This window comes from Poecilia reticulata, chromosome 20 (assembly GCF_904066995.2).
Source record: "Poecilia reticulata chromosome 20, P_reticulata-male-v2, whole genome shotgun sequence".
Taxonomy (NCBI): domain Eukaryota; kingdom Metazoa; phylum Chordata; class Actinopteri; order Cyprinodontiformes; family Poeciliidae; genus Poecilia; species Poecilia reticulata.
The window spans coordinates 7424504-7437982 of NC_088849.1; the positions used below are offsets into that span (position 1 = coordinate 7424504).

The window sequence follows — 13479 nt, forward strand, 5'->3', positions numbered from 1 at the left end:
GTAGCAAAAGGAAATCACTTTTATTGGAAAGTGTCGGAGAACACAGCCATCACAATAAAGTATGCAAAGAAGATCGCACAATGAAGTTGGGCGAATATAAATTCACTACAGTGAGCCAAAAGCTGATCCACTTTAGAAATGTAGATTTTACTCCCGCAGTCTGGCTGTAATTTAATGTATCAATCTGAAAATCTGATTTCCTCCAGGTTTGGTTATTCAGAAGCGCTGCGTTTTCTGAACTTACCGTTCCGCCTGCGGAGCAAAGGGACGCCGATAACCACCGGCACGAGTCCCCACCGAAAGACACGGACAAAGCAAACCTGTCTGAAGCACAATTACTTATTAAACAAGCGGAGGAGCCACAGACGGATGAAAGTCATACGCCGTCCTCAATGCAGTAATAAGGCATTTTAATTCAGGTCCAACATTTTTCAGGTTCATGCTACTTTACAATGTGATCCTGATTCTTATTGTTGGAGGAAACAGCAGTGACGTGTGATTCTGAACACACGGGATCTACACCGGTCACATATACAGGCAGTTTTATGGAGTTTTACAGCACTGGAATAAGTTAAACATCTGAAGGAGATTTAAAAACAAAAAACAACAAAAAAAAAAAAACAGCATGACTTCAGTTCAGGACATTGCACATGTAACATACAGCATGTTTCAGGAATCCGGTGGAGCACAGTAGTACCCTGACAAAAGTCCAGTGTCTTTTAAAGACACAGTCACCTGGTTTAACACAAACATCACTCTGTGAATGAGTAACATTAAGGAGCTGAGTATTGCTTCCATTTCTTTTTTGTTTTAAAGACAGACAGATAGGTGCAACACGGTACAGAGCTGAAAACCACTGAAGCACACACACCAACCACATCGGTTCACACTGTTTGGGCTCACGACTCAACAGCAACACAAGTTCTGAGGAGGCAAAAAGAGGAGCGAGTCCAGTTCAGGTCAGAAGTTTATATGCGGCCATCGTGACGTTCGCTATCGGCGTGGATGTTTTGATTTTTATGCTTTTTAGCTGTTGATTCAATATCCAACTTTAGTGAGTTTTTAAAAACAAGAGTGCAGAAGTTTGAATTTACAGTATTGTTGGGAGCAAAATATTTGGTTAATGGTCCCAAAGAAAGCTTCACCTGAACTACATGCATTTGTAGCAATTGATGGCATAATTCTGGTTGGATTTGTGATTCTCACAGGAAATGAAAGCAGCAGTATGTAAATTCATAGAAAATATGTTGGGTTTTTTATATTACATATATCTGTTAATTCTATCACCATATTGTAACAGTATGATATGAGACAGATCAACTTAAGAAATAAATAAAAAAAACAAGCTGTTATAACCATCTGCAAATTGAATAGTTCCTGGTCAAAAACAACCAGCGCTGTCAATCAATCTCGTCTATTTGCTGCTCAGTGTGCAGCAAATACCTTACTATTCCTGGAAAACTATTTATGTGTCATGGTAGCCATGCTAACTAGCCTTAGCATTTATGACAGGCTATGTTGAGGGGAACTTGCTGTAGTTTAGCAGAGAGCAGTAGGGAAGGACATAAGCAGCGCATACATAAGCTTGACTGACAGTGCTAAGACTCTCCTCCTGTCTCTGATTGGTTGTTTCTGACCACTTTGTGTATTTCTGCAGCTGGCTGTAGAAATAGTCGGAAGAGGTGGATTATCCGTCTTGTGTTATACTCTCACAAGATTGCGAAAGTCCAAATACGTAATAAACTTTTTTTTAAAAATAAATAGGTACATATACTGCAGCTTTAAGCACAGATTGGGGTCGTTGTGTCCATGTTTTGAGGAAGCCACTGTTGAGCTGATGTGAAGTCTTCAAGCCTTTGAGTCCTCCAAATACATTTCACCTCAACCTGCGACTCATTTGAGTATCTGTGGCTGCTTTCATCGTCAATGGCCACCAATATCAAACTACCATCACTGTGGACAGAGGCGCTGGTGCCTGGACCTCATTGGGTTGCTCTTCAACATTCTGGCCGATTTCCTTCCACAAGATGGTGAAGATTTGGCTCAACTCGGATACAACCGAGTGTTCAGACCAGATGACTGGATAGAGCCGACTGGCGTACAAACAAGTCAAACCTCTGTCCATGACCTGCTTTAATGCAGAGTTTGTACCAGAAAACTATCCATCTCCCAATGTGGCGTAGACGACATTGAAAACTCTGTAAATTCAAGCTAGTACACCCAATTGTTTTTAAAAACCCTCCATCCTGCTCTACTGCATGATTACCGTACGCAAACTTATGTGGGCCTCTAGAGCAGCAACACTTTGGGTTTTCTAATGACTCTCACAGACAGCTGGAGGATTTGTGGACTGGATAAGTGCCGTCGTTTCCCCATTATTGCTTCGCTCTTCAACATCTCTTCGTCCTGCCAGAATAAATCTCTGTCTATATATTAAAAAAATCTCCTATGTAAACATAGAACAAGGCAAGTAACAGAAAGTGAGATCTGGAAACACGAAGGCTAACCGTGAACTGAAGAGAGGAGGCGGGGGTCTGGATCTCCGTCTACTGAGCTCTCCGTTTGGCAGACGTACGTCGCGATATGTTTGGTTCTGTGACAGGAAACGCTCCGGAAGGATAAAAACATCTCACATCTCTGCCATATTTAACAAACTGCACCTCCCAGAAGGCGGCTAAGACACTGAATCTGTCACTTAATCAGGCCACAACATCTTATATACATACTCTTCAGATTGTTCTCCGCTTGCTTTTGAAGCAGCGTCTGCAAACCGAGGTCGTCTAGCATGCAGGAGAAGCTATTTGGCAATGACTAAAAAAAAAAAAAAAAACGGTGACATGAGCGGCCGTCTGCGCGCACACACACACACACACACACACACACACAAAACCAAACATGTAATTCCACACAGAAATGGCACAAATCACAGTCCATGCTAAATAATAAGGGCGGGCTCTGGATGGGTCACTTCTCCTGCAGCAGGGCGGGGATGTTGATGTTCCAGCCGATGGCCTGCCGGTCGAAGCCACAGGTGAACAAGTTGCACGCCTGGTTCTCCTCGTTCCACGCTGTGCAGCACACCATTCGCCTGTGACCCTGCACACACACGCAGATATTTACCGTGGTTTTTGTTTAAAAAAAGCAACAAAAAAAAAAGAAGCAGATGTGATGCAGCAGTCATTTCTGCTCCCGCTTTCATCCTCTCCTTACCATCCGGTTGCTGCGTGGAAGTCGGGCTAGCCTCACTCCGCTCATGTCGAACAGGCGGACTTGTCGATTGTCGTGTGGCAGGGCGATGATCCTTTGGTTGGCCGAGACGCTTATCCTGAAACGTCAAAGTTGCACTGTAAAGCAGATCGCTTTGGAAAAAACGGTCCAACGGTATGTCTTGGAATATGTTTTATTCCAAGGGTCACAAATTCCAATCCAGGCCGACAAAATAAAAACAAGTGAGAAACCTTACATCGCAGGGACAAAATAAAGGGATGAAAAGTTGGAACCGGATTACAATTCATGATGTTTTCAGTTTTTAGTCTCCATTTAAAGGAACTCAGTGTTTCAGCAGTTTTGCAGTGTTTTTAGGTTGTGCTCAGACTGGAGGAGCGTTAAAAACTCAATGCTGACAGCCGACTGCTGCAGTTGGATTGAAATGGATCTAAAAAAAAATACAACTTTGAACAGAAAATGACATTTGACTTCTCATTTCTTTAAACGAAATCTGCAGTTCTGAAAACTGGAAAATATTTTCACATTTTTTTATGATCTCATCCCTTCCCCCACCAAAAAAAAAACAAAACTATAGCATATGTAAATATTAATATCAAACTTCATGCTACACAGACGTAATGCATTAATAACCTGCGATTCTCCCCTAAGAGACACACTGCTGGGTCCGGTCCTGGATAACACGCTTTCAACACGACAATTTTTTAAACGACGCCTTTCACCCACCTGTTTACGGCCGAATCGGTGCGGATGGTTGCTATGGGCGACCGCATGTTCTTCAGGTCCCACACCTTCACGGTGCGGTCGTCACTTCCAGAGACGACGTTGTCCCCCACGGTGAAGACAGCGGACGTCACAGTGCTGCAGAAGCAGGAAAGAGCGGGACGGTCAGACAGGAAACTTATGAAGTAATTTCTGCAAAAAGCAGAGAAAACCTCGCTTTAGACCTCAGGTCTAGAAGAAAGGATGCTTCTCTCACTTGTCAGAATGCGATGGTTATGTATATTTTTTTTTATTTCACGAAAGGTGTTTGGGATGTAACGAAGCCATTTTATTGTAATATAATCAGATCAAATCACATCTGCCATATTACGACGTTTTCTTCTCTTTCCCGCTTTAAAGAGTAGCTAACAGGCATCTCATTTTTTAACCACAGGGAAACAGGAAGTGATGCATTGATGATTACAAGTTCCTTTAAATCCTGATCTACTTGGGGGGAGAGGGAGTAAAACAAAAAATTAATTACAAATAAGCTACAAATACCTTTATTTTACAGGTTATGTTGGGCTGAGAGGCAGAGTACTTCCCTTTTCCTTATTATTTAAAAGTATATATACACATTTCTTCTTATAGCAAAAAAAAAAAAACTGAAAAAAACCCATTATTCATTACCAGCAACACAAAATCTGCTTACAGCATTTTCTTCTTCTTGATACGATGAACATGAAACCACTGAATCCATTTCTACAACGAACTGAATGCAAATAAGCTTCAGAACTCGACTATCAGATCCATTATTTGTCAAGACTGAATTCTCTTAATCCCTTATTTATTCTAAAGAGAAAATTAAATGTTGTCATAACTCATGTCGTCTAATTATTGTCAAAGAGCCGCAGCGCCTGGTGATGCTGTGGATGTGAAGGATCTCCGGTCGGTCCTGTTGCACGTTAACTGTCCGAACTGAGAGAGCAGAAACCAGAGGGAGGGAAATGTTTGTCCAAACGCACAACGTGAACCCGAAAAATTAGAAACAAAAGTCTAAAACATAAAGAAGAAATCAGACCTACAACAACTTGCTTATTCTTATATGCTCATAATTTTATTCACCATAAGAAACGTTCAGTTTTTCCCTTTTGTTCCCGTCCATTCATGGAGCGAAATGTACAAAAAAGAAAAAAAAAAAGAAGAAAAAGACAATAAAAAGAGGGGAATAATTATAGTAAATAATGTTCCATCACACCTCTCCTTCTTTTCAGCTTCTACATCTAGTCTGTCCTGCTGAAATGAACCACCCCCTTAATTCAAATTGACATGGCATTACGGGCTAATTAGGCACCCAAACCTGGCCCCATTAAAGGCTGGGGCTCAAGGAAAGTGCTGCGCCGATACCGGCACCTCCTGACTTTGAAGGGTACAGCCCAGCTGGGAATACAAGCGGCGTGGAGGGGATGATGGGAGGTGAGCACGCAGCGTAATCAGACAAGGTAATTGATTATAAGGTTGATTAAGGTTAAAGGGTTTCTCACGACGACGGTGAGGAAGGATAAGGGGGGGAAGAAGGAGTTTGGTGGTACTTAACGCTCGGCTGGTCTCTGACAGCCAAGGTCAAGAGACTGAAAGACCTGAGGAAAAAAAATAATTACAAATTTAAAAGCATCTCACTGACATTAGTGGAGAAAAAGTGAGATTTTTTTTAAAAATATTAAGTGTATACACAAAAAAAATTATGCAATCCTGTCATAATGAAATAATTTTTAATTTGAATCAAAGCTGAGGGAATTTTACTGCTGGGAGTCCATTACGATTTTTATTTGAGTTAATTGCTGTGTCTAATTATTTAATTGCAGTAACTGTATTTTAATCCAAACCTATACAGACAAATTAAACAATGTTTTCCATTTTAAAAGAAACTTTTTTTGCTGCTAAATTATTGAATAAATAGACAAATATACAAAGTTGTTTATGTTTTTAGTCTGTTGCTCCCAGAGAGCAAAAACAAGCAGCTTTGTCGTCCATTGTTGTCATCAGCAGATGTCACTCGTGCGTCAGATTTATGGGCAAACCAGAAACGAGCAAATACAAGGTTCCAGTTGGAAACTGTTTGTTTTTGATTGTATTAAAAGAAAGGTAAAAAATTCTATATATATTATATATAAAATTAATCAAAATTAACACGTTAAAAGTCACTGCCCAAATGGATTTAATTGGGATTCTATGCAATAGATGAAGAGAAAGTCTTGGATAAGTGAAGAAGAGCAACTCGCAGCATGACTCTGCCATCACCATGTTTCAAAGTAAATGTAGTTTACTTAGGATGATGTTCAAACAGTTACTTCTCTAATAGATCTTCTTAGTTTGGTCAGTTTGGGTTGCTTAAATGGTTGTTTGCCAACTCACTGACCAAATTTAATCAGAAATTAGATATTTTTTTCTTATGGCAATTTAAAGTTTTTGAGAAGTTGACAATCACCAATTCACTAGAAACCAGAGCTTTTAATTCCTCAGGATGAATGTAGGGTTTTCATCTACTTTGATGTTGAATCATATGGATCTTAAACTGTTGGTATTTAAAGATAAAAGCCACAGATGTAAATGAAACCAGTCAGATGGAGACTAAGTGCTTTTGCAGCTTTGTGTTAATTCTCCAGCGTTGCAGCAAAGCTGACAGTCCCTGAAGTGCTGGAGTATTCCTCAGGAGAGACGAGATATCATATCTGCATCTAACACACACACACGCACGCACACACACTCTGTGGAGCGCAATCAGAATGTCTGAGGAAGCCGTTGACTGGAGACAAACCCGACATGGCATCCCGTTTGTAGAGCAAGTGCGCTGTCGTTTCTCGTTTGCTCTCGGCCGTTTTGTTAGCTCGCGCGCCGTTGTCATTACACTGCAATTATGGCGGGGCGGTGGGACGGAGGGTGGATGCTGCACTTTTAGCCGCCGCGCTCCGCTGTCAGCCAGCGTTAGTCGTAATTGCCGGTGAAGGAGGTGGAAACGAGAGGCTTTCACCCCCCCTCCTCCCTCCTCCGGCTCCCAGCCTGCGCTGCCTCTATTAAACCGTTCTCATTTATCTCTGCGACTGCAGCTTTTCACAGGAATGATGGCGTGTTTATGTCAGTCATGTTGCAACATTATGCCATAAGGAAGATCCCAGGAAACGAGAGAGAGACGGCAGCGGATGTAGCTCGCTGCTAACAAGTAGCGACAAAGTGGATCAGGAAGTGACCCTTTAGGACCCAAAGAGTGGATCCAACCTGTGCCCAGTCTAAAATATAAACTTTATTTAAGAAGTTCTACAGAAACAGAAATTCATCAGCATCTTTAATGGAAGATGCTAAATCTGATGCATTTAAACATTTTATTACAGCATATTTCAGACTATTTAAAAAAAAAACAAGACAGAAAAAAAGACAAGATTGAAGTTTTCATGCTTTCACTGACGTTTGGAACTGAAGATGAACCATCTGGTCCTCATCCAAACGTAAAGTGGAGATTTTATAAGCTGCTTCTTCTTCCCTGAGCTACTTCATGTATTTTTGGTTTAAATATAAGAACGATTAAAAAGACTACAAGCCATGATGATTATGGCTTCCAGATAATTAAACTCCACAATGTCTCAAAATTCGAATGTTAAACCAATTATTCAGATGAGTAATGTCGCTTTCTGCTGATTTTATATTTAACCATTTATGCCTTTTTTAACACAGTATTAAAAATACATTAAAAAATGCAAACAAATTCCATTTTTAACAAAAAAAACCCAATCACTTCATCATCTAAATTGCAGTAAGAGCCTTCCTTTATCATATAGATTTCTATATTTTCATTAACAATTAAAGGTGAAGCTAAATCTGTCATGTGAGGAGTTCTGGTAGGACATTTTTGCAGACAAAAAAAAGCATTTTATATGTTAAATGCAAAATATTTTTATGTAATATTTTTAATTTTTTGTACAGTTTTGGCTTAGTTACTGCTCTGAATATGTTGTCGAGTTGACGATTCATGTCAATAACAGATTAATCATGATTAATGCAATTAATCATTTCAGCCCCAACTCCGTTTTATTTTTTTGTCTGGAATCGGTGACAAAAAATATTTAACTTTTTCGCAATAATTTAACTTTTTTAGATGTAGCTGTGGATCCATTTCTCCCCTCTTGTTACTGGCATCTTTTTCAAATGTCAGTACAAACAGTAAACTCTTTAATAGACCTGTTGCAGAGGTCTACAGAGACTAAATAATTCACCTTATTTGTTGTTTCCATTGTTTTGTTAATTTATTGTGGACATTTAAAATGTCTTCCAGTTTCACTGTTAAATGTTTGTTAGAATTTCTAGTTTATTGATCTTAAAAAATATGTTCTAGCATAATTATGCTATTAGCATTACATTACTTGAAAATGGTGTCAAAACAACAATACTATTGTTTATTGCAATAACTTCTGGGACAATTTATCATCCAGCAAAATTTGTTATGACAGGCCTCTTCATTAAGCCTACAGGTCGGCTTACAGTATTCAGACAGACAATTCCTGCAATTAGCAGCAGTAAAATGAAGCCTCGACCTGCTCCAAGTTAGCAGTTGAATAATACAGTAGAGTTAATTCAAGCACATGATTATTTAACAAGCAGCAGATGAATGATTTTTGTTGTTTATAAAACAGAAATCTGTGTTGTATTTACATATTTTGGAGGGTTTGGTGCTTTGAACACATCAGGAAGGGCGAGAGGCAAAAGAGGCCTCATGGGAAGGACACAAGGACGGAGGAGAGGAGGCGGGGATGTTAACTGTGAAACACTGGAGTCTAATCTCATTACTGCAATTGTCTATGGGAGGGAATTAGTCTGGGATCTGCAGGAATTATTCATGTTGGGATTGTACGTAATGAGCTCGACGTAATCCCTCGCCTGCAATCAAAGGCTGCCAGAGAGCAGCAGCCAGCAGACGCGTGTAGGCATGCGCATAAACACGCACACACACACACAACCCCCCCCCCCTTACGGCTTTTAAAGAGCAGCGCGGCTGAAAGCCACAGACGAGCCTGACAGCCGTCGCTTTGAAACGGGCGGCTGCAATTGAGTGTTAACAGCGAGCAAAGAGCCAAATTACACAGAGTGGGGGGATTAACGCTGAAACGGACAGATAAATGAACAGGAGAGCGGGGGAGAAAGAGAGGTAGCGATAGGAAACAGAGACGCAAACTGTCGGAGTGAAGAGAAGTGCTCAGTAATGAATGAAAGGCAAGTGGAGGATTTGGCTTAGAGCAATAAGGTCTGCAGATTAATGCTATAGGAAAGAGGAAGAAGGGAACTGGAGGGGAATAGAAGAGCTGGAGGAGGAGACAGCACCACCTAGTGGACACATGGCTACAAATCAGCCGCAATGAAGGTTCAAAGTTTGAAAGTTTGGTAACACTTTATACTCAATCACATAATACTGTCATAAACTTAATACAACACTTGTTATGAACATGAATGTGTCTTCATGAATGTTTATGGCTGCTGTCATTAAGTGTCATTTGGTAAATAATGACACTTTGAATGCAAAGTTGGCACTTTTAATGGACTTTTTATGCATATTTTAGTACAATTTTACATTCAAAGTGTCATTATTTACCGAATGACACTTCATAACAGTCAAACATTCATGAAGACTAATACATGTTCATAACAGTCATTATGTCATGTCAGTTTTGTGCACATCCCTTCAAACAAAGTGTTACTGAACGTTTGGGCTGCAGACAAATAGATGTGTGAATGAAATGGGAGGACAGACTCAAACCCTGAAGCCACAATAAAAAAACCCAACAAAAAAACAAGAAGATCCAATCTGTGAGAGAGAGAGGGAAAAAAACGATGTGGACTCACTCTGTGTGTCCCTGGAAGACGTTGACAGAGTGGATGGACGGGTCCCTGAAGTCCCACAGTCTAAAGGTGGTGTCCCTGGATGAGGTGACCACCAGGCGCTGGGTGGGGTGGGTGCAGCAGTGGGTCAGCTCCTGGTCATGGCCTGCACAAACACAAACAGAATGATTTACGACAACAGAGTCCCGTCTGGCTTTTCTGTCGTTTCTGTGAGCACACAGGTACTCACACCCCGTAAACCACTCAGCTTTTGGTAACATTACAAACACGCACTTCAAAACCTTTAACAGGATGTGAATGATTATAGATCAACAAATTTGATTTTGCATTTTCAGAATCTGAGATCCGTTTCTCTCATTTGTTTTCAGCCCTGTTGACTAATCTTTCCATCAGTTCTAACCTGCTTGCTCGTTTATGCTGAGAGAACACTACAAAAACACAAAATCTTGCAAAGTATTTTTGGTCCAGTTTCCAGTGCAAATCTTACAAACATAATATTGTCATAAACTTAATACAACAGCTGTTATGAACAGGTTTTCTCTTATTTACACTCTATATAAGAGAAAACTAACTTACAAGTAACTTTTCAGCAAGATATTGGAGATTGTTTTAAAGCAACAATTCTTTTATGTCGATGAAAAAGTACAAGTTCCACAAAGACTTATAGCGTGGATAAAATATTTTGTTTCATAACTCTTCACATAAACAAATCATGTGGAACTAGCTCCACATGATCTGCCAGTGGAGCTAGTTCTTTTTGAAATCAATATTAAGGAATTACTGACTTAAAACAACCTTTCATGTCTTATTAAAAAGAAAAGTTACTTGTAAATTAGTTCCATTTTATTCCAAGTAAGAGATTTGCACTATAAAATTGACCAAATAACACTTGTTAAGATTTTGTGTTTGTGCAACGAACCACCTTACCCCCTGTTTCACCGATGACAGAAATGTTTCAAATTTAGGCTGAAAAGTTCAAAAGTTCTGACTTTTCTCATATCCTTGAGCAAAAACTAAAGAGGCCACAAACAGAACGTTTTGTCCTCCGTCCAACTGAATCTTCCACTCACGACCGAGTGTCCGTACAGAATATATCCACTAAAATATTTTCCCTCTGCTGTACAATGACCCAAACCACCAGCCAGTTCATACCGGTCAGAGTGTGAACCAGTTCGGACGTCTCCACCTCGTACAGGTTGGCGGCGCGGTCCCACGAAGCCGTCACCACCTGCCGGCCTCCCACCAGCCAGTCGGCCGCGATCACCACGCCCTGGTGGCTCTTCAGGGTTGCTGTGGCAACGCGGACCGTAGGGACCTCAGAGGGGCCGTCTCCGTCCACCTCGCCCTCTTCTCTGTCAGATGAGTCCTGGTCGTCGTCGCACAGAGCCTACAGAAGGACAAGATATGGTTGAAAGTAGATGTGAACACAAAGTGAACAGACTAAACCTGCCTGGTTTTTGGTCAGTTAACAAAAACTATTTCTAGGATAAAAGACAGAATAATGAGATGTTTTTTTCACAGATTTTTAAATTATTGTTTTACATTCATCAAAAAGAGGAGTTTAAATAAAACAAAATTTCTATTAATCTTAGTGTATTCCTCCATTTGTTTTTAAAAATACCAAAAGTCTACATGACATGGCGTTATAAGCTCCTGACAGGTTTATTCAAAATATTTGACTTAATTGGAGACTCCTATGGATTCATTCTATTTTCTACATATCAAACATGTGACAAAAAAAGAGGAATCAAAAGAAATCAGTCAATACATCTAAAAGAGAATTGTGGACAATTTCTAGATATCCAAAGGTGCCATTTTCATCTGTTCTAGCAATCAAAAGCAAGCATAAACACAATAAGAATGCTTATGCAATTATTCATCTTAAATTTTGGAGAAATATTTGGTGGTGTGATGAAACTAAACACAGAATGTTTGGATTGAACTTACTGATGATAAGCACAAAAATAGCTAGCTATCAAGGATAAATTAGCAGATAGTTAGCAGTAGCAACATAATGAAGTCTGAACTCAATGAACTGCCTAACACAAAATCCCATGAGAAAAAAACAAAACAAAAAAAAAACCTGCCATGACCTGTGATGAACATAAGGCCAATTTACTTTAAAAAACAAAAAAAACTCAAACAGTTTAAGGCCTTAATTTTAGAGACATGAATTTAAGACTTTAAGGATACAGACAGCTTGTTAAACGCAATTCTACTGAGCGAGTTATTATCAAACAGAAATAAAAAGACTGCGTCTTTCTCCAAGTTTCAAGTGAATATCTGGTTCCAACTATACGCCAGAAACGAAGAGCTCTCAGCTCACGCCCTTGAAATCTTTTTCGCTTGTAGCAAAAATCCCAGTCCGAAGTTACTCACGCTGACATCTGGTGGCGGCTGCGGCGCCGGGAGCTGCACCATGTAGCGCCAGATGTGAACCGTCTGATCTCCGGAGGCTGAGCGAAAACACAAAGAAAAGCTCGTCACTCCCACCCACACACTCGGCAGGAAACATCAAACCTGTTGACACAGATTCTGTTTAAATCGTTTTTTAAAAATTTTTTTATGAATTCAGATCCATACCTGTGAGTGCCATCTGCTCGGTGGGGTGAAATTTGATGGAGTTGACTGCAACAGAGATGAAAAATCATCAACGATTCAGATCTTCTTCCAAAAGTAACAGAAAGATTATTTCTTATGCATATAGAAAGATGATTAAACATAAATTCATTTCTTTATACATACCTGATCCTGCATGGCCTGCATACCTCAGCAGACATTTTCCCGTCTCTATGCTCCACAGCAGAGCTGAGTGATCTGTGAGGACAAGGGAATCAGATCATTTCAATTTCATGGAGATTTGAGCCATTCTGGCTCAACGAGGTTCCTTTCGGTTGATCCATGTACCGGCAGAGGCAGTGCCGAGCACCACTGGCTGAGTCCGGGTGATGCTGAGGTCCCAGATGCCGTCCCGGTGGCCGATGTACTCCTTGAGGAGCTGGCACAGGGCGCGGGAGCCGGTGGTGGCTTTGAAGCTGGAGACGATCTGCAGAGGAGAGGAAGAGACGAGGAAGTGATGAACAGAATAAAATGAGCAGAGGAGGAAGTTTAGAATCTCCATACAGTGTAACCATTTACAGCACCTTGAAAAAGTATTGATAGACTTTAAATCTTTGCTACATTTTATCACATTACAACCACAGGCTTCCATGTATCCTAATAGAAAGTTTTTGATAGACCAACACAAAGTTTTTAGAAATCACAATCTGAAAGATGTGGCATGCTTTTGTATTTATATCAGGGATGCACGATATATTGGCACCAACATCGTATCGGTTGGCATTTGTCTTTTTTAAAATAATGCTCTAGGTCTGATAAGTAAAACTAGGTCGCCATTAGTAACAGATGTTTATTTCCATCTTTTTGCCATTTGTTTCAGTTACATTCCTCACAATCCTGTCACATGACCAACCGTCTCCCCTCACCCTCCAGAAACAGAGGTGAAGAGGTGGTAATTTTTTAAAGTATTGAAAGGTTAGGGGAATATAAATAGTATTGGTTATTTATCAATGTTATATTTGAATTTTCCTTTTTTCCGCCCCTTGAGAATCATTCACTGCTTCCTGTTGGTCTATCAAAATAAAACCCCAATAAAAGACGAAACAG

The 13479-nt window shown here is 40.2% G+C and overlaps 1 protein-coding gene across 4 annotated transcripts in view; it reads right to left on the reverse strand.

Moving 5' to 3' along the window:
- Positions 1–13479, reverse strand: part of LOC103482259 (WD repeat-containing protein 37-like) — a 27036-nt gene continuing 13557 nt past the window's right edge. For all 4 annotated transcript variants that reach the window (XM_081602032.1, XM_008438299.3, XM_008438296.3 and 1 more), the window contains 9 exons: positions 12721–12859; positions 12559–12630; positions 12397–12441; positions 12193–12269; positions 10966–11200; positions 9817–9958; positions 3952–4086; positions 3211–3325; positions 1–3096 (listed from right to left, as the gene is read on the reverse strand). In XM_081602032.1, the coding sequence (XP_081458158.1) occupies positions 2965–3096; positions 3211–3325; positions 3952–4086; positions 9817–9958; positions 10966–11200; positions 12193–12269; positions 12397–12441; positions 12559–12630; positions 12721–12859 (1092 nt within the window). In that variant the 3' untranslated portion in view covers positions 1–2964. The remainder of the gene's footprint in view (positions 3097–3210; positions 3326–3951; positions 4087–9816; positions 9959–10965; positions 11201–12192; positions 12270–12396; positions 12442–12558; positions 12631–12720; positions 12860–13479) is intronic.